This window comes from Nerophis lumbriciformis, linkage group LG24 (genome assembly GCF_033978685.3).
Source record: "Nerophis lumbriciformis linkage group LG24, RoL_Nlum_v2.1, whole genome shotgun sequence".
Classification (NCBI taxonomy): Eukaryota; Metazoa; Chordata; class Actinopteri; order Syngnathiformes; family Syngnathidae; genus Nerophis; species Nerophis lumbriciformis.
In genome coordinates, this window is record NC_084571.2 from 41170001 (window position 1) to 41190924 (window position 20924).

The 20924-nt window shown below is 41.1% G+C and overlaps 1 protein-coding gene across 2 annotated transcripts in view; it reads left to right on the plus strand.

The window, feature by feature from the left end:
• Positions 1-19784, plus strand: part of gipc1 (GIPC PDZ domain containing family, member 1) — a 21584-nt gene extending 1800 nt beyond the window's left edge. Inside the window, exons 2-7 of one of the 2 annotated variants that reach the window (XM_061982086.2) lie at positions 4459-4972; positions 5040-5225; positions 9465-9645; positions 9720-9832; positions 9922-10003; positions 15246-19784. In XM_061982086.2, the coding sequence (XP_061838070.1) occupies positions 4667-4972; positions 5040-5225; positions 9465-9645; positions 9720-9832; positions 9922-10003; positions 15246-15397 (1020 nt within the window). In that variant the 5' untranslated portion in view covers positions 4459-4666 and the 3' untranslated portion in view covers positions 15398-19784. The remainder of the gene's footprint in view (positions 1-4458; positions 4973-5039; positions 5226-9464; positions 9646-9719; positions 9833-9921; positions 10004-15245) is intronic. The other variant, XM_061982087.2, reaches the window with a different exon arrangement.
• The last annotated feature ends 1140 nt before the right edge of the window (positions 19785-20924 follow it).

Below are 20924 nucleotides of genomic sequence, written 5' to 3' on the forward strand. Positions count from 1 at the left end.
CATACAACATGACAATGCATGCATGCAACATGACACATGCATGTATACAACATGCTACATGCATGTATCATGTTGTGTACATGCATACAACATGATACATACATGCATGCATACAACATGATACATGCATGCATGCATACAACATGATACATGCACGCATACAACATGACACATGCATGCGTACAACATGACACATGCACGCATACAACATGATACATGCATGCATACAACATGACACATGCACGCATACAACATGATACATGCATGCATACAACATGACACATGCATGCATACAACATGATACATGCATGCATACAACATGACACATGCATGCATACAACATGATACATGCACATGACACATGCATGCATACAACATGATACATGCATACGACATGACACATGCACGCATACAACATGACATGCATGCATACAACATGATACATGCACGCATACAACATAATACATGCATACAACATGACACATGCATGTATCATGTTGTGTACATGCATGCATACAACATGATACATGCATGCATACAACATGATACATGCATGCATACAACATGATACATGCATACATACAACATGATGCATGCATACAACATGACACATGCATGCATACAACATGACAATGCATGCATGCAACATGACACATGCATGTATACAACATGCTACATGCATGTATCATGTTGTGTACATGCATACAACATGATACATGCATGCATGCATACAACATGATACATGCACGCATACAACATGACACATGCATGCGTACAACATGACACATGCACGCATACAACATGATACATGCATGCATACAACATGACACATGCACGCATACAACATGATACATGCATGCATACAACATGACGCATGCATACAACATGATACATACATGCATACAACATGACACATGCATGCGTACAACATGACACATGCATGCATGCAACATGATACATGCACATGACACATGCATGCATACAACATGACACATACATGCATACAACATGATACATGCACGCATACAACATGATACATGCACGCATACAACATGATACATGCATGCATACAACATGATACATGCATGCATACAACATGACACATGCATGCATACAACATGACACATGCATGCATACAACATGACACATGCATGCATACAACATGATACATGCATGCATACAACATGACACATGCATGCATACAACATGATACATCCCAATTTCCAGTTTCTCTATTCAACATGTTGGAAAAGGAGTAGGAAGAATCAGAGCTTATTTAATCCTACCCCTTTTCCTTTACATAGCAGTCGCTAACACTTTTGTTCACTTCCTGTTCTCAATTTATTCACAATATATTCCATAAGTAATCACAATAAAAAATAAGTTATATTCCATGTGGTGAGATAAATAAGATTGTGTAGAAAATGAATGGATGGATGAAATAAATTCAGAATGTTTATCTTCTTCTTTGTACTTTGTAAACACTTTAAGTGAAGTGGATCATATTAGTACATTGTTTGATTTCTTTGCTTAATCCATTCCATCATTTAATTCCACATACTGACATACTGAAGGTTTTAAGTGTTGTACGTGCGTACAAATGTTTTAAATTACATTTTTTTCTAAGGTTATATTTCTCCTCTTTTGTTGAGAAGACTTGTTGTACATTATTGACTAGCAGGTTATAGTTTACTTTGTGTATAATTTTAGCTGTTTGCAAATTCACTATGTGGTGGAATTTCAGTATTTTTAATTCAATAAGTAAAGTGTTTGTATGTTGTCTATATCCAACATGATGTATTATTATAACTGATTTTTTTTGTAACACCGTTAATTAATGATGTGTACTTTTGTAGTTATTTCCCATATTTCTGCACAATAACTCAGAAATGTAACACTAGTAAGCAGTAGAGAATATGAAGTGATTTTTGGTGTAGAACATGTTTTGCTTTATTCATTATTGACGTGTTTCTTGCTACTTTATGTTGTATATTTTTTACATGAGATTTCCAGTTCAATTTATCATCAATCATTATACCTAGAAATGTGGTTTCATTTACTCTTTCAATTTCTATTCTGTCTTTTTAGGGCCCGCATGGCCCATTGCATAAGGACTCCCAAAGGGAGTCCTTATGCAATGGGACATAAGGACCTATTGAATTTGTAAGGTTTTTTATTATTATTCTTTTTTCTTCCGCCGCCACATTAAACTGTAATTTGACCCACTTAACATGCTTCAAAACTCACCATTTTTGACGCACACATCAGGACCTGCGAAAAAATTACCTTTTAAAAAAAAAAAACGAACCCCAAAACTCAAAATTGCGCTCTAGCGCCCCCTAGGTAAAAAAAAAAAAAACTAGACTGCCTGTAACTCCCACTAGGAAGGTCGGAGAGACATGAAACAAAAACCTCTATGTAGGTCTGACTTACACCTAGTTTTCATAATGTATATCCTCGGGCTAAAATCAACAGGAAGTTGGCAATTCCCCCTTCAAGACAAAAAGGTACTAAAAACAGTCACTTTTGCCTCTTTGAGGTGTAATTTGACCCTCTTAACATGCTTCAAAACTCACCGAACTGAACGCACACATCAGGACTGGCAAAAATTGCGATCTAATAAAAAAAACCTAACCCCAAATCTCAAAATTGCGCTCTACTGCAATTTTTTAATAAAACGCAAAAAAAACTGCTCCTCGGAAGAAAAAAATGACAAAACTGACTGTAACTCCCACTGGGAAGGTCGGAGAGACATGAAACAAAAACCTCTATGTAGGTCTCACTTAGACCTACATTTCATAAATTGACAACCCCCAGCAAAAATCAACAGGAAGTTTGCTATTCCCCCTTCAAAACAAATTTTTTGTAAAAACCGGTCACCTTCCTTCAAAAACTATCTCCTCTGAGCGCGTTTGTCGTTTCGCCTTCAAACTAACACAGGAGAGAGATTGAACCCTTGTGATTACAATGACAGAAGCGCTTTTTTTTCTAACTGCTCCGGTTTTGATTTTATGACCCTTCAAAGACCCGCTGCGCTGATGCTGCTGCGCTGCTGTTTTTTTAAGATGGCTGCTTAAAAGCAGGAAGCACCAACGTGCCCACACAATCCAGACAAGGTAGGTACACTAGACAAAAGTCTTGGGACACTTCAGATTACAAGTAGACAAAAGTATTGGGACACTTAGGACTAGCACCTGCCAAATACGCGGGCCCGACCAACGCTGCTTGCAGCTTTAATTATTATTATTCTTCCGCAACTTTGCGCTGTAATTTGACCCCTTTAACATACTTCAAAACTCACCAAATTTTACACACACATCAGTAATATACGGCAAAACTTTTTATCAAAAAACCAAACCTCAAAACTCAAAATTGCGCTCTAGCGCCCCCTACGGGAAAAAAAAACTAGACTGCCTGTAACTCCCACTAGGAAGGTCGGAGAGACATGAAACAAAAACCTTTATGTAGGTCTGACTTAGACCTAGATTTCATAATAGTATATTCTCGGGCAAAAATCAACAGGAAGTTGGCAATTCCCCCTTCAAGACAAAAAAGTACTAAAAACAGTCACTTTTGCCTCTTTGAGCTGTAATTTGACCCTCTTAACATGCTTCAAAACTCACCGAACTGAACGCACACATCAGGACTGGCAAAAAGTGCGATGTAATAAAAAAACCTAACCCCAAATTTAAAAATTGCGCTCTAGAGCAATTTTTGAATAAAACGGAGAAAAAACTGCTCCTCGGAAGAAAAAAATGACAATACTGCCTGTAACTCCCACTGGGAAGGTCGGAGAGACATGAAACAAAAACCTCTATGTAGGTCTCACTTAGACCTACATTTCATAAATTGACAACCCCCAGCAAAAATCAACAGGAAGTTTGCTATTCCCCCTTCAAAACACATTTTTTGTAAAAACCGGTCACCTTCCTTCAAAAACGAACTCCTCTGAGCGCGTTTGTCGTTTCGCCTTCAAACTAACACAGGAGAGAGATTGAACCCTTTTCATTAAAAGTTTTCGAAAGAGTTTTAATACCGGCTCCGGTTTTGATTTTATGACCCTTCAAAGAGCCGCTGCGCTGAAGCTGCTGTTTTTTTAAGATGGCTGCTTAAAAGCAGGAAGCACCAGCGTGCCCACACAATGCAGACAAGGTAGGTACACTACACAAAAGTATTGGGACAATTCAGATTAAAATTAGACAAAAGTATTGGGACACTTATGACGAAAACTGAACAAAAGTATTGGGACACTTAGGACTAGCATCTGCCAAATACGCGGGCCCGACCAATGCTGCTTGCAGCTTTAATTGTATTTGTGTTTGACTTTCTCTTCTACTGTTACCAAATAGTTACCAAATTTTGGGGTGCTTGTTTGTCACACCAATGCCGTCCTTGCCTGTGTTGTGTTTGATGCACTAGAGTGAAAATATTCCCGTCTATCTCCTTGTGTTGTTGTAGCTGACGCCCCCCCAAGGCACCCCACTGGACTTCTCTACTTCTTCTCTGATGTGTGCTTTTGTAGCTCCACAACCTGGCCGTGTAAGACGGCTCTTGAGCTCGTCTGAAGGACCTCACTCTCACTGTGACACCCGATAACACACCTGTAGCTGCTCCTGCCCCTAACACCTTCTGGACAACACCCTCTCCCACCTCCTGTGAGACTACTATGCCTCTGGGTTTGGGTAGAAGGAAGAAGGCGTCCCCCTTGGTGGAGAATGAAGAAGCGGAGCCCATCCGCGCCGGTCTCAACATTCCTGGGATGGAGGGCTTGGCGGACGGAGCGGGCGTGGTCGGTCTGGGAGAAGGCGCCGCCTCTGAGGGACTGCCTCCGCCGCCCAGCGGCATGCGACCACGTCTCATCTTCCACACGCAGCTGGCTCACGGCAGCCCCACCGGACGCATCGAGGGCTTCAGCAACGTACGGGAGCTCTACTCCAAGATCGGAGAAGCTTTCGGAATCCCGCCAGCTGAGGTGAGTAGCCCATTGGATGGATTTGGGTGCTTGCGGGAGAGTAAACTTTGCTTCCCCCCCTCCACAGGTGATGTTTTGCACATTGAACACGCACAAGGTGGACATGGACAAGCTACTTGGAGGCCAGATTGGCTTAGAGGACTTTATCTTTGCACACATTAAAGGACAGCGGAAAGAAATTGAAGTGTTCAAAGGGGAGGACGCGCTCGGCTTAACCATCACAGACAACGGAGCTGGCTATGCTTTCATTAAGGTGGGTTACACTGAGGGATGGGTACCAAATCTGGCACTTTTTTTAGTGCCGACCGAATCCCGCTGGTCCAGCGGTGCTATGTTACGGTGCCTTGGTTGTGCGTGACGTCAACAGAGGTGGGTAGAGTAGCCAGAAATTGTACTCAAGTAAGAGTACTGTTACTTTAGAGATTTATTACTCAAGTAAAAGTAAGGAGTAGTCACCCAAATATTTACTTGAGTAAAAGTAAAAAGTATGTTGTGAAAAAACTACTCAAGTACTGAGTAACTGATGAGTAACATACACACACATATCATATATATATATATATATATATATATATATATATATATATATATACATACACACTAGAGATGCGCGGATAGGCAATTATTTCATCCGCAACCGCATCAGAAAGTCGTCAACCATCCGCCATCCACCCGATGTAACATTTGATCAGAACCGCATCCGCCCGCACCCGCCCGTTGTTATATATCTAATATAGACTATAAAGGTTATAAAGCTTTTGCCTGTTAAAGAAAGGAGACTGATCCAATGCAGTGCAGACATTCGCGTGCCACACTGTCACGACCCAGACGCACACCAGTGCGCAATCATATGGGAGCCGCGCTGAGCGCGCCTCCAAGCGCGTCTCGCTGCCGGCGACGGCCGCATATGAGCCCGACGCTCCAGCGCCATCCATTTTCAGGGCTAGTTGATTCGGCAGGTGGGTTGTTACACACTCCTTAGCGGGTTCCGACTTCCATGGCCACCGTCCTAGCTGCTGTCTATATCAACCAGGGTGAGCCCCACCCCTTTCGTGAGCGCACTGCGCGCGGAGTGACCCCTGTTACGCGCCCCCGGCAACAGGGGTGGCGGGCAGGTAAGCTGCGCGGGCGGAGCGCGCGGAGTGACCCCTGTTACGAGCCCCCGGCCACGGGGGTGGCGGGCAGGTAAGCTGCTTACCTGCTGCGCGTGACGCCGGCCGCGGCGAAGGCGGACGAGGCAGGGTGTCGGTGCGGTGGGCGCGGTGGTGACCCTGGACGTGCGTCGGGCCCTTCTCGCGGATCGCCTCAGCTACGGCTCCCGGTGGGGCCCTCTCGGGGGAAGGAGCCTCTGTCCCGGACCCCGGCGAGGCGTCGGGGGCCTTCTCCGCTCCGTAAAAGTGTCCATCTCTTTTTTTTTTTTTTTCTTCTGTTGTGGCATATGCTGCAGGTGCCTGCTCGTTTTTCGTATGTGGGTAACAACATTTAACTATGTATATATATTTCCGAATTGGTTTAACTGCCACCCGCCTGAATCTATTTAAAATCTAATTTCTTTCAACCGCCCGACCCGACCCGACCCGACCCGACCCGCGGATAAAATCTAATTTTTTAAAATTTCATCCGCCCGATCCGCGGATAATCCACGGACTCCGCGGTTGTGCCCGCAAACCGCGCATCTCTAATATATATATATACATAAACATACACACATATATATATATATACACACGTATATATATATATATATATATATATATATATATATACACACATTTATATATATACATATACATATATATATATATATATGTATATATATATATATATATATATATACACATATATATATATATATACAGTATATCATTTATATTTATTTATTTTGCCGTTTTTGTTTACATGTTAAAGGTGTTTTAATGAATATACATGCATGTTTAACACATATAGATTCCTTTCTTTCATGAAGACAAGAATATAAGTTGGTGTATTACCTGATTCTGATGACTTGCATTGATTGTAATCAGATAGTAGTGATGATAACGTCCACGTTTTCAAATGGAGGAGAAAAAAAGTTCCTCCTTTCTGTCTAATACCACATGAAAGTGGTTGGTTTTTGGCATCTTATTTGTCCAGCTTCCATATTTGTTTTTATACACTTTACAAGAAATACATTGGCGGCAAACTCCGTAGCTTGCTAGCTTGTTTGCGCTGGCTTTCGGAGACTCTTGTTTTGAAAGCGCAGGCGCGATGGAGCGGCACTTTTATTGTGAAGACAGGAACTGTGCAGTCAGTCTTTAGGCTTTTGACGGGATGTACGGTTGAAATATAAAATGGTCTTTTTTCCTTCACACTTTTGGTTGATTAATTGAAACTTTTATTAGTAGATTGCACAGTACAGTTTATATTCCGTACAATTGACCACTAAATGGTAACACCCCAATAAGTTTTTCAACTTGTTTAAGTCAGGTCATGTGACCGCCTGGCTCTGTTTGATTGGTCCAACGTCACCAGTGACTGCATCTGATTGGTGGAACGGAGTGAACGTCACCAGTGACTGTATTTGTTGAAACGCAGGCACTATGAAGGTCTGTCTGACAGACCAAAACAAACAAAGCGTGCATTAACAGATCGATAAAAATCAGTAGCGAGCTGAATGTAGATAAAAGTAGCGGAGTAAAAGTAGCGTTTCTTCTCTATAAATATACTCAAGTAAAAGTAAAAGTATGTTGCATTAAAACTACTCTTAGAAGTACAATTTATCCCAAAAGTTACTCAAGTAGATGTAAATGTAGCGCGTTACTACCCACCTCTGGACGTCAAGCTCGGTTGCCGACTCCTCGCACTTCGGCACTTGCTGATTATTCCAGGGGACAGGGTTTAAAAGCATTAAAAGTAGAGATGTCCGATAATATCGGCCGATAAATGCTTTAAAATGTAATAACAGAAATGATCGGTATCGGTTTCAAAATGATCGATATCTGTTTCAAAAAGTAAAATGTTTGACTTTTTAAAACGCGGCTGTGTACACGGACGTAGGGAGAAGTAGAGAGCGCCAATAAACCTTAAAGGCACTGCCTTTGCATGCCGGCCCAGTCACATAATATCTACGGCTTGACACACACAGAAGTGAATGCAATTCATACTTGGTCAACAGCCATACAGGTCACACAGAGGGTGGCCGTATAAACAACTTTAACACTGTTACAAATATGCGCCACACTGTGAACCCACACCAAACAAGAATGACAAACACATTTCGGGAGAACATCCGCACCGTAACACAACATAAACACAACAGAACAAATACCCAGAACCCCTTGCAGCACTAACTCGTCCGGGACGCTACAGTACACACCCCCCGCTATTCCCTACCCCCAACCTATGCTATGATAATAAAAAATGTAATCTGATAAATCTATGGATTAAAAAGCAGAGCGTTTATCATAACGCACAGTCAGCATCTCTGCTTCAGTAAACAATGACGGTGATGACGTCAGAGACTCCTTTTAAACACTCCTCGCACATTAACACTTCAAAAGGCACATATTTGTTGACCTGCAAAGTATGTTTTTGGGGTGGAGGAGTCTGGTCGGGTGCTGGTTAGCTTGAAGCTAACAGCTAGCCTGTCTCTATCCTCGGACGATGTCGATCCAGCAGGAGATAAAAGTGACGTTTCCATGGACTCACAAACAAGTCATTTACTGGAGACATGGCACAGGATGATGTTAAAAAGGTTGACTTTACACTCACCTTAGTGTTTACCATCAAGTTTTTCGTTTGACAGCCCTTCGCGGTAAAGTTGTCCCAGTGCAAATTGAGGCAGTATTTGTGTCAGGTTCAAACACTGATGACATCTATTAAACAGACAAGAAGCAAGGAATCATGCAGAGACAGATTTGGCTCAAAGAGGAGAGACGTATTGGGCTGTACTCTTAGTTACAGATCCAACCTACACTCTTAAGGTACAGCCCAAGTGCTCCTCTATTTATTTGGGAGGTCCCTGGTTACATCACTGAGGCTGCTTCTGAAGGAAGGGGGGTAATTTCAGCAGCCCCAGTTAGACACAATATATGATTATTCATGAAATGGAAATGTGCTGACACGCATGATATCGCCCTGTCTCTGCTTTGTCTGTGTCACGGTACTCGATGTTCGCCCTTGGCAGTCAGCATGCCGGATCTGGACACAAACACTGTTACGAACCGACTCGCAATCCAAGATTGCAAGTTGTCCCTTTGCGCAGATAGAACCGTACAACTTCAGCACAATTGATAATAACTATAGCAACGGGCTTTAAGCATAAGAGTTGTGTGATAATTTATACATAATTATTCTAACAATGGTTTTAAATACATTTGGTCCAGAATTAGCTTGGGCCGGTGTACCTAATGTTATGTCTAGAGGTTACCGTCGAAATGAAATGACTTGACTGCAATGTGGTAAATTGTCATGTTTTGTACTTAAAAAATCATGTTTGGGGTTCTTCTTCTAGCGGATCCGCGAGGGGAGCATCATTCACCAGATTCAGGTCATCAATGTGGGCGACATGATCGAGTCCATCAACGGCCATCGCCTGATTGGCTGCCGGCACTACGAGGTGGCCAAGATGCTGAAAGAGTTGCCCAAGGGAAAGGACTTCACCATCAAGCTAACGGAACCTCTCAAAGCCTTCGGTAGGAGTTAATAAGTCATGCAATAGCTGTTATATGTGAAATGTCAATAAAGGAGTTTTGACATCTGTGTGCAGATATGATTAGCCAGCGGTCCGGAGGGTCCAGGTCATCATCAGGGGTCCAGCTAGGCACCGGCAGGGGGACTTTGCGGCTGCGCTCCAAGGGTCCCGCAACTGTAGAGGAATTGGTGAGTTTGTGCGGGCTCACGGAAAACATGCAACGCCTATTTCAGTGATTGTATATGAAGCCTGTATTGTGTTGTCTTTCCACCGTCAGCCCTCTGCCTTTGAGGAGAAAGCCATTGAGAAGGTGGACGACCTGCTGGAGAGCTACATGGGCATCAGGGACAGCGAGCTGGGTATGTTACTTGAACTGGTGCTCTAGGAAATAGTTTCCTTTCTTGTGCCGACTAAAATGGAAAAATGATCACACAATCTTCCCCTGTTCTTTGCTGTGGATGCTGCAGTATTTACCGTATTTTCCGCACTATTAGCCGCACCTAAAAACCACAAATTTACTCAAAAGCTGACAGTGCGGCTTATAACCCGGTGCGCTTTATATATGGATTAATATTAAGATTCATTTTCATAAAGTTTCGGTCTCGCAACTACGGTAAACAGCCGCCATCTTTTTTCCCCGTAGAAGCGGAAGCGCTTCTTCTTCTACGGCAAGCAACCGCCAAGGTAAGCACCCGCCCCCATAGAAGAGGAAGCGCTTCTTCTTCTACTGTAAGCAACCACCCGCCCCCGTAGAAGAAGAAGAAGCGCGCAGATATTACGTTTCATTTCCTTTGTGTGTTTACATCTGTAAAGACCACAAAATGGCTCCTACTAAGCGACAGGGATCCGGTTCATGAAAAGACGCAATCTCTCCATCCGCACACGGACTACTATTTCACAGCAACTGCCTAAAGACTTTCAAGAAAAGCTGGCTACTTTCCGTGCATATTGTAAAAACAAGATAGCTGAAAAAAAGATCCGGCCAGAGAACATTATCAACATGGACGAGGTTCCACTGACTTTTGATATTCCTGTGAACCGCACTGTGGATACAACGGGAGCACGTACGGTGAATATTCGCACCACAGGGAATGAGAAGTCATCCTTCACTGTGGTTCTAGCTTGCCATGCTAATGGCCAGAAACTTCCACCCATGGTGATATTCAAAAGGAAGACCTTGCCAAAAGAGACCTTTCCAGCCGGCGTCATCATAAAAGCTAACTCGAAGGGATGGATGGATGGATGAAGAAAAGATGAGCGAGTGGTTTAGGGAAGTTTACGCGAAGAGGCCGGGTGACTTTTTTCACGCAGCTCCGTCCATGTTGATATACGACTCCATGCGCGCCCACATCACGCTGGTTTTTAATATATTATTAAAGTTTGACTGACCTATCTGACTGTTTTTTTGACATTCCTTTAGCGCAGTTAGATGCGGCTTACAACACGGGGCGGCTTATAGGTGGACAAAGTTTTGAAATATGCCGTTCATTGAAGGCGCGGCTTATAACCCAGGGCGGCTTATGGTGCGGAAAATACGGTACTCACACTTATAGCATACCTGCCAACTACTCCTCCGGTTTTCCCGTAATTAGTACGGTTTTCATCAACCTATTCCGGGTTACGGTTGCAGTGATAAAAAATACGGTTTTTCATTAATTTAAAAAAAATATTTTTTTAAAAGTTTTATTCACGAAATCGCGTAACAACAATGACAATCGACACTGCTCCCCGTAACTTCCTATCGAGCCATTCCGAATGCCATGCGCGAGGCTATTTATAGCACCGCTGCCAAGCACGAGGCACCTGTTGCCATTGTTTCCAAACGAGCGAACGATCATGGAATCAGCCGGAGAAAAATCGCAAACGAGTCTTAAACCGAAAAGAAAACTGCAGTCATTCCGTGAAGAATATTCAAAAGCCTATCCGGGAATAATTATCCGTTCCAAAAAGGGTGAAAACTAGGCGAATTGCACCTTGTGCAGACAAGATTTTTCGATCGGACACGGAGGAATTAGCGATGTAAAAGACCACGTTGGGACAAAAAAACACAAGTCTAATGCCGTTGCTAGCGATACAAGTGGAAAACTTTCAACGTTTTTCGTCACCCAAACAGATTCTTTGGATGTGATAAATGCCGAAGTTTTATTTACGGAGGCAATAATTGAGCAAACAAAAAGGTAATGACACCAATGTTATCTATTGGAATTGTTTAGTACTGTTAAAAGTGTTTATACTATTTATGCTTTCAAGTCCAAGTTGAAGAAATCTTGTTAAATGTTGACAGCATAACTACCAAAATACAGAAGTATGTCCTTAATATTTTTGCAGTGCTATTTCTGTTGAAAAGTTCAAATGATTACATTAGAGATGTGATGTGCCACTTTTCAAGTGTCTGATGGCTTAAATTAATTTTCATTAATTTGTCATATTTTGAATTATTTTGAAAGGCTTACAAAAAAACTACATTTGAATTGTAATTCCATGCTATTGACAGGACTATTAATTTTAATGAAGTTAGCTTACCATGTTTACAGTATGATAATTGTGATAGAAATGTGAATTTTAGGCATAGAATATTTTTTTACAATTGAACAAGGCAGTAGATTATACAAGCTTGGACAGAAAGTTAATAATGACACCAATTTTTTTTTTTAATGGAATTGTTTAGTACTGTTTTACCATTTGTTTACTGTAAAAAGTGTTTATACTTTCAATGAACAAATTGAAGTCTTGTGAAAGGTTGACAGGATAACTGGCATTAACTGTCAAAATAATTTCAAACTATTGAAGTTAGCTTACAGAATAAACATGTCAATCAACCCATATGATTTTTGCTGTAATATTTTTGTTTTGAAAAGTCACTGTGACTGATAGAAAAGTGATGGTTTTAGCAACATTTTAACCTGTCTGAATGCTAATAATCATTTTGCGTCGGGGGGCGAAGGAACCCCCCACCAGGACTTTGTCCTGGACCTACCGGGGCCTGCGGCCATTGGACCCTGGCTACTAGGTTTTTCTGATTTCAAAAGTTGGCAGGTATGTTATAGTCTCCACTTTGTCCTTGCTGCTCTCAATGTGCATCCTTATTATATTGCTAGAAATAAACATTTAAACATGCTAACTGGAGATGTGCAATGCAATGTTTATATGACAATATATTACTTGGCATGTAAACGATAATAGAACCATTTTTTAAAAATGGGTTGCAAGGCTCCTAATTTAGCTGCTGTCATATGCGGTAAAACATTGCGTGATTAATTACAGCAGTGTTTTTCAACCACTGTGCCGTGAGATATAGTCTGGTGTGCCCTGGGAGATTATCTAAGTTCACCTATTTGGGTTAAAACTATTTTTTGCAAAGCAGTAATTATAGTCTGCAAATGATGTGTTGTTGTTGAGTGTCGGTGCTGTCTAGAGCTCGGCAGAGTAACCCTGTAATACTCTTCCATATCAGTAGGTGGCAGCCGGTAGCTAATTGATTTGTAGATGTCGGAAACAGCGGGAGGCAGCGTGCAGGTAAAAAGGTGTCTAATGCTTAAACCAAAAATAAACAAAAGGTGAGTGCCGCTAAGAAAAGGCATTGAAGCTTAGGGAAGGCTATGCAGAACGAAACTAAAACTGAACTGGCTACAAAGTAAACAAAAACAGAATGCTGGACGACCGCAAAGACTTACTGTGGAGCAAAGACGGCGTCCACAAAGTACATCCGAACATGACATGACAATCAACAATGTCCCCACAACAACTGAAATAGTCTTGATTGCTAAAACACAGTAGATGCGGGAAATATCGCTCAAAGGAAGACATGAAACTGCTACAGGAAAATACCACAAAATGAGAAAAAGCCACCAAAATAGGAGCGCAAGACAAGAAGTAAAACACTACACACAGGAAGACAGCAAAAAAGTCCAAATAAGTCAGGGTGTGATGTGACAGTACACCTACTTTGAGACAAGAGCTATAGGGATGCATGCTTGGTTATGCTTTAAAGTCATATCCAACGACGACTTTTTACTGTCAACTGAGTTTAATTTTTTTAATGATTTCTGCTGGTGGTGTGCCTCCGCATTTTTTCAATGCAAAAAATGTGCCTTGGCTCAAAAAAGGTTGAAAAACACTGAATTACAAGTTGTAAAATGTTCTCAAAACTACTTTTAATCTACCGTATTTTCCGCACCATAAGGCGCCCTGGGTTATAAGCCGCGCCTTCAATGAACGGCATATTTCAAAACTTTGTCCACCTATAAGCCGCCCCGTGTTATAAGTCGCATCTAACTGTGCTAAAGGAATGTCAAAAAAACAGTCAGATAGGTCAGTCAAACTTTAATAATATATTAAAAACCAGCGTGATGTGGGCGCGCATGGAGTCGTATATCAACATGGACGGAGCTGCGTGAAAAAAGACACCCGGCCTCTTCGCGTAAACTTCCCTTAACCACTCGCTCATCTTTTCTTCATCCATCCATCCCTTCGAGTTAGCTTTTATGATGACGCCGGCTGGAAAGGTCTCTTTTGGCAAGGTCTTCCTTTTGAATATCACCATGGGTGGAAGTTTCTGGCCATTAGCATGGCAAGCTAGAACCACAGTGAAGGATGACTTCTCATTCCCTGTGGTGCGAATATTCACCGTACGCGCTCCCGTTGTATCCACAGTGCGGTTCACAGGAATATCAAAAGTCAGTGGAACCTCGTCCATGTTGATAATGTTCTCTGGCCGGATCTTTTTTTCAGCTATCTTGTTTTTACAATATGCACGGAAAGTAGCCAGCTTTTCTTGAAAGTCTTTAGGCAGTTGCTGTGAAATAGTAGTCCGTGTGCGGATGGAGAGATTGCGTCTTGGAAACCTGTCGCTTAGTAGGAGCCATTTTGTGGTCTTTACAGATGTAAACACACAAAGGAAATGAAACGTAATATCCGCGCGCTTCTTCTTCTTCTACGCGGGCGGGTGGTTGCTTACAGTAGAAGAAGAAGCGCTTCCTCTTCTATGGGGGCGGGTGCTTACCTTGGCGGTTGCTTGCGTAGAAGAAGAAGCACTTCCTCTTCTACGGGGAAAAAAGATGGCGGCTGTTTACCGTAGTTGCGAGACCGAAACTTTATGAAAATGAATCTTAATATTAATCCATATATAAAGCGCACCGGGTTATAAGCCGCACTGTCAGCTTTTGAGTAAATTTGTGGTGTTTAGGTGCGGCTAATAGTGCGGAAAATACGGTACTTGCTAATTTACTGTTCCTTTCTGTTGTAACATGGTTCTAGCTACACTTCTGTTAAAATGTGCTAAGCCCTTTGTTTGTATGCTTGATATTAGCTTTAGGCCGTACTACAAACTTGGCTATCAATCCAAGTTGCAAGGGCAGTATTGGTTGTACCAATGCTGATACCGATACTTTAACATTCCCCCAAGTAAATGCAGGAGATGCTTGTTCTCTGCCATTGTTTGTTTGCATTTCTTCTTGACTGATGCGTTCAATCTTTTTTCTACCAGACACGTAACCATTTTTCTTTTTGCACTTGCATGACAATGTGTCTGTGTTGGACTTATTTAGTGTCGAATTGACTTATTTAGTGTTGAATTGACGGGTTTCTCATGTGCCCCATCAGCGGCCACCATGGTGGAGCTGGGCAAGGACAAAAAGAACCCCGATGAGTTTGCCGAAGCATTAGACGAGACCCTCGGAGACTTCGCCTTCCCGGACGAGTTTGTGTTCGACGTGTGGGGTGCCATCGGCGATGCAAAGGTGGGACGGGTGTGAGCGGAGGATTAATGGAGGCCAACAAAGCTGTGCGTGTGTCCACTACTTGCTGCACAGAAGGGTTTATTTAGATTCTATATACTGTGTACTTCTGCTGTTTAAGACTTCACTGACTAATATTTTCTCTCAGTGCCGGAAAGCAAGCTGCTTTTTTTTTTTTATCTCGTCTTCCCGTGGTTCAACTGCAAGCCCGAGCCTCCCCTGCATGTTGTTATAATTATGGGATGCTAACCCAAAGTTGCATAGATGTAACACTGCCTTCCCCCCGACAACTACTGCAGTGTCGTGCTGTCTTGACCCTCCACTCAATGTTTTTACAATGCATGTGCAGTTCCATTTTTTTATATTCATTCTTACAATGCAGTTGTTTTTTTTGCTGTCTTTTCTTTCTAAAGAAAAACAAGTGGGGTGTCAAAAAAGGTGGTAGTAAGTGTAGCTCGCTAAAAAAAAAAAGAACATCACTGGTGTTTTTGTCCGCACATTCCACGCTGTAATGACTGCAGTGTTACTTTGAAAGACAGTGTTATACATACAGTATATATATAAAAAAAGTCACTTTTTTGTTGGCGTGGCTGTCATGGATGGAGATGCAGTTTATGCCAATGCTTGTGCTGAGTTAATTTTTTTTTTAATTATTATTGTTATTAATGGCTAGTGTTTTTTATATAAAGTGATGTGACCTCTATTTGAAAGGAGATTGTGTGTTTTGTAAACATTACCGAGCTTTGTGGAAGCTAAGAGAAGTGTTACAAGAGGATTGTGGTGCATGACACATCAACTACTACTGTCACTTTTTAGTGTGGGCGGGATATACAGTACCTTTTCCAAATTCAAGTGTCATATTTGGCTATTTTGTCTTAAAATGTCTTCATTCACACTTAAAGGAGCATTGTCGACGTGACTTTGTGTGACGCTGTTTCCTGTTCAATAACAATGCTCTTCTAATAATAACCACTCTCTTTTCATGTGCTGTGTGTTCCTGAACACTATTGTTGTCACGGTGTGCACTAAAGTATTGGGACAAGATTTAATGGCTGTTAATAACTGCAGTTTTACTTCTGGTAACAGTAATGTCACAGGCGTCTGTCTGTATGGGACAAAAAAAGTTGAGATCTATTAAGTACACCGACAGAAGATAAGCTTTTTAGAAGAATTGATGCACTGCTCTGGTGTGAATTCATACCTGCCAACTACTCCGGTTTTCCCGTAATTAGTACGGTTTTCATCAACCTATTCCGGGTTACGGTTGCAGTGATAAAAAATACGGTTTTTCATTAATTAAAAAAAAAAAAGGGTGAAAACTACGCGAATTGCACCAAGATTTTTCGATCGGACACGGAGGAATTAGCGATGTAAAAGACCACGTTGGGACAAAAAAACACAAGTCTAATGCCGTTGCTAGCGATACAAGTGGAAAACTTTCAACGTTTTTCGTCGCCCAAACAGATTCTTTGGATGTGATAAATGCCGAAGTTTTATTTACGGAGGCAATAATTGAGCATGGACTTCCAATCGCACTGGCTGATCACATGGGACAGTTAAATGTTTGTAATGCAACCTTTTAAAAATCATTACGCGGTGATCGCGGTCCCAAAAATAAACTTTTCTTGCATGATAATGTCCAGAAAAACTCACTTTATATTACTATAGAGTCCTTTTAACGAATGAGTTTGATGGTTTATCACAAACCTTAAATGAAAGAAGTCCTTTGTTCTCCTGCACCATGCATGCGCTTTGGCCTTGCTTCGTGTTTGGTGCGCAATCCTGTCGGCTGTATTTCACAGCACGTCTTTGACAACTTGAAGTGGCATAAAACATTTAAAACAAAGGGGTTATAGGAACAATCACTTTCAGTGTTTTATGCCACTTCAAGTTGTCAAAGACGGTATGCTGGTGCCCGACTGCCACAAGTGGAACAAACATTTGAAACAAAGGGGTTATAGGAACAATCACTTTCAGTGTTTTATGCCACTTCAAGTAAACTTATCATAAAGTTACCATATCATTTTTGCAGTATGATCAATCTGATAGAATAAATTTGGATTTTAGCCACAAAAAGGTAATGACACCAATGTTATCTATTGGAATTGTTTAGTACTGTTATACTGTTAAAAGTGTTTATACTATTTATGCTTTCAAGTGCAAGTTGAAGAAATCTTGTTAAATGTTGACAGCATAACTACCAAAATACAGAAGTATGTCCTTAATATTTTTGCAAAGTTCAAATGATTACATTAGAGATGTGATGTGCCACTTTTCAAGTGTCTGATGGCTTCAATTCATTTTCATTCATTTTTCATATTTTGAATTATTTTGAAAGGCTTACAAAAAAACTACATTTGAATTGTAATTCCATGCTATTGACAGGACTATTAATTTTAATGAAGTTAGCTTACCATGTTTACAGTATGATAATTGTGATAGAAATGTGAATTTTAGGCACAGAATATTTTTTACAATTGAACAAGGCAGTAGATTATACAAGCTTGGACAAAAAGTTAATAATGACACCAATTTTTTTTTTAATGGAATTGTTTAGTACTGTTTTACCATTTGTTTACTGTAAAAAGTGTTTATACTTTCAATTAACAAATTGAAGTCTTGTGAAAGGTTGACAGGATAACTGGCATTAACTGTCAAAATAATTTCAAACTATTGAAGTTAGCTTACAGAATAAACATGTCAATCAACCCATATGATTTTTGCTGTAATATTTTTGTTTTGAAAAGTCACTGTGACTGATAGAAAAGTGATGGTTTTAGCAACATTTTAACCTGTCTAAATGCTAATAATCATTTTGCGTCGGTGGGCGAAGCCTGAACCCCCCACCAGGACTTTGTCCTGGACCTACCGGGGCCTGCGGCCCCTGGACCCTGGCTACTAGGTTTTTCTGATTTCAAAAGTTGGCAGGTATGTGAATTGCTCATCAAAACATCTTTCAGTACAATACCATCCTCACTCCCCACCTCACAGTGGCACAATTTTAAAAAGTGTGTGGTAAAGTGTCCTCTTTGGGAGCCAAAACATGTTCTAAAATGTCCTCTTTGAAGCCAAAACGTGTGCTAACATGCCCTCTTGGGAGCCAAATCGCTTGCTAATGACCCCTATTATGATGCTAAGTGCCTTAGAAGCCAAAACGTGTGCTAAAGTGTCCTCTTGGGAGCCAAAACGTGTGGTAAAGTTTGCTTTTGGGAGCCAAAATGTGTGCTATATTGGCACCCCTGCATTTGTGTCAGATAAGGCAGCACTTCTCTCAGAAAATTGTGGACAAATGCTTTGGTATTCACATGTTTATTTTAGGGATGTCCCGATCCAGGTTTTTGCACTTCCGATCCGATATTGTTTTTGCATTTCCGATCCGATACCGATACTGACCGATACCGATACTGACTGATACTGGCCTATCCGAGCATGTATTAAAGTTTAAAGTTATTTAGCCTACTGAGTTGTCAGAATCATGTTGAAAAGGGTTTTAGTCAGAGGTGGGACCAAGTCATTGTTTTGCAAGTCACAAGTAAGTCTTTGCCCTCAAGTCCGAGTCAAGTCCCGAGTCAAGACAGGCAAGCCCCGAGTCAAGTCCAAAGTCAAGACTGGAAAGTCTCAAGTCAAGTCCTAAGTCCTGCATTTTGAGTTTCGAGTCCTTTCAAGTCCTTTTAACCACAGACTAATATATTAACACAGATTGTGTATGCTTTTCAAACGCTGTATTTATTTATTAAAACAAGTGCATTTTAAATTGCAGGAAAGAAAATTGTGCTGACATTGCACTTTATAATAGCACTATTAACCAGTCATTTTAAACATGAACTCATTCCTTTACAGAACAAACACATTGAAAAATAAAGTGCAAATGTACTTATTTGTACAAAAGTGTTAACATTGAAAAAACATGACATATACGTGAACATAACAAAAAAGTTGTACTTTTTATATGTCAGGGCCCTATGCTGCATTGCATTTGCAAAAGACCAAATTAGCCAAGAGTCTGTCAGTCATTTGTGCACGATGGGGGCGTAGTATGATGCCACCATGGCTGAAAACTCGCTCCACTGGAGCACTGGAGGCAGGCACTGCCAAGACTCTCATGGCCACTCGGAACAGTGAAGGAAGAGTCTTCATGTTCAATGCCCAGAACATAAGGGGGGAGAGAGTTTTTTTGGGTTGGTGCACTACTTGTAAGTGTATCTTGTGTTTTTTATGTTGATTTAATTAAAAAAAGAAAAAGAAAAAAATTATTTTCTTGTGCGGCCCGATACCAATCGATCCACGGACCAGTACCGGGCCGTGGCCCGGTGGTTGGGGACCACTGAGGTAAACAACCAACAGTATGTCAGAAAGCTAGCTAAAACGGTACACATATTCATAATATAGTATACATTTTAACTGACCTTTATTTTACTATTTTTGTCTTTTTTTAGGTGGCTAAAATACGCGGTGCTGCTGACCGCCGTCTAACGTTACGTGTGATATATTGACTAACGTAACCCTGCTTAAAAAAAAATCACTGAACAAAAAGTATGAATAAGGTAGTGAACTGCAACAGATTCCCGTGTTTGCAATAACGTTATAACGTTAGCAGTGAGTTTACAGCCTCACTGATTTAACTACACAGCAAATAAAAGTCACGTTACTTAGCCAATAAACGTTATCTTACATTCAAAACTTACCCTTCTTTGTGCAACTTCAAATGCCGGACGAAGTTGGAAGTTGTTGCCTCTCCATCAGTCATTTTCGAACCGCATGTGTTGCATACTGCAAACCGTTTTGTGTTGACCACCTCGTAATTTTTATACCCAAACAAAATTATTTTAGGTATCATTTTTTGTTCACTGGCGTGTGGTTTGGACTTCTTCGTTGGTTGTCCTGCAATTTGATTGGATGAATGCTGTGTGATGAAAACAAAGTAGATGTAATTTGATTGGCTGTTGTACTGAGAGCACACCAGCTGACACACGCAACGCTGATAGACAAGTACACAATGAAAAATACGGAGCGCTCCCGAATAACTTTTTCATCTTTGGGTTTTGGGGAAAGTAGCAAGTCATGTCAAGTCATGTCAATTCAAAAGGCTCAAGTCCAAGTGAAGTCACAAGTCATTGATGTTAAAGTCTAAGTCGAGTTGCAAGTCTTTTTACATTTTGTCAAGTCGAGTCTAAAGTCATTAAATTCATGACTCGAGTCTGACTCGAGTCCAAGTCATGTGACTCGAGTCCACACCTCTGCATTTTAACCCCCCCACCAGGACTTTGTCCTGGTCCTACCGGGGCCTGCGGCCCCTGGACCCTGGCTACTAGGTTTTTCTGATTTCAAAAGTTGGCAGGTATGCTTTAGGATTAACATCTGGAGTCATTCACGTTGGCCACTTCACAACCTTGTCTTCACATTTTTACATGAACAGTTTGTCGGATTACTTGCTTTGAAATCATAAGTCAAGCAGATATTTAAGTATTTATCTTTATTTGAACAATAACATTGTTTTGAAATGTCTGATGATATAATACTTTGTTTTATTATTAGAGATGATTAC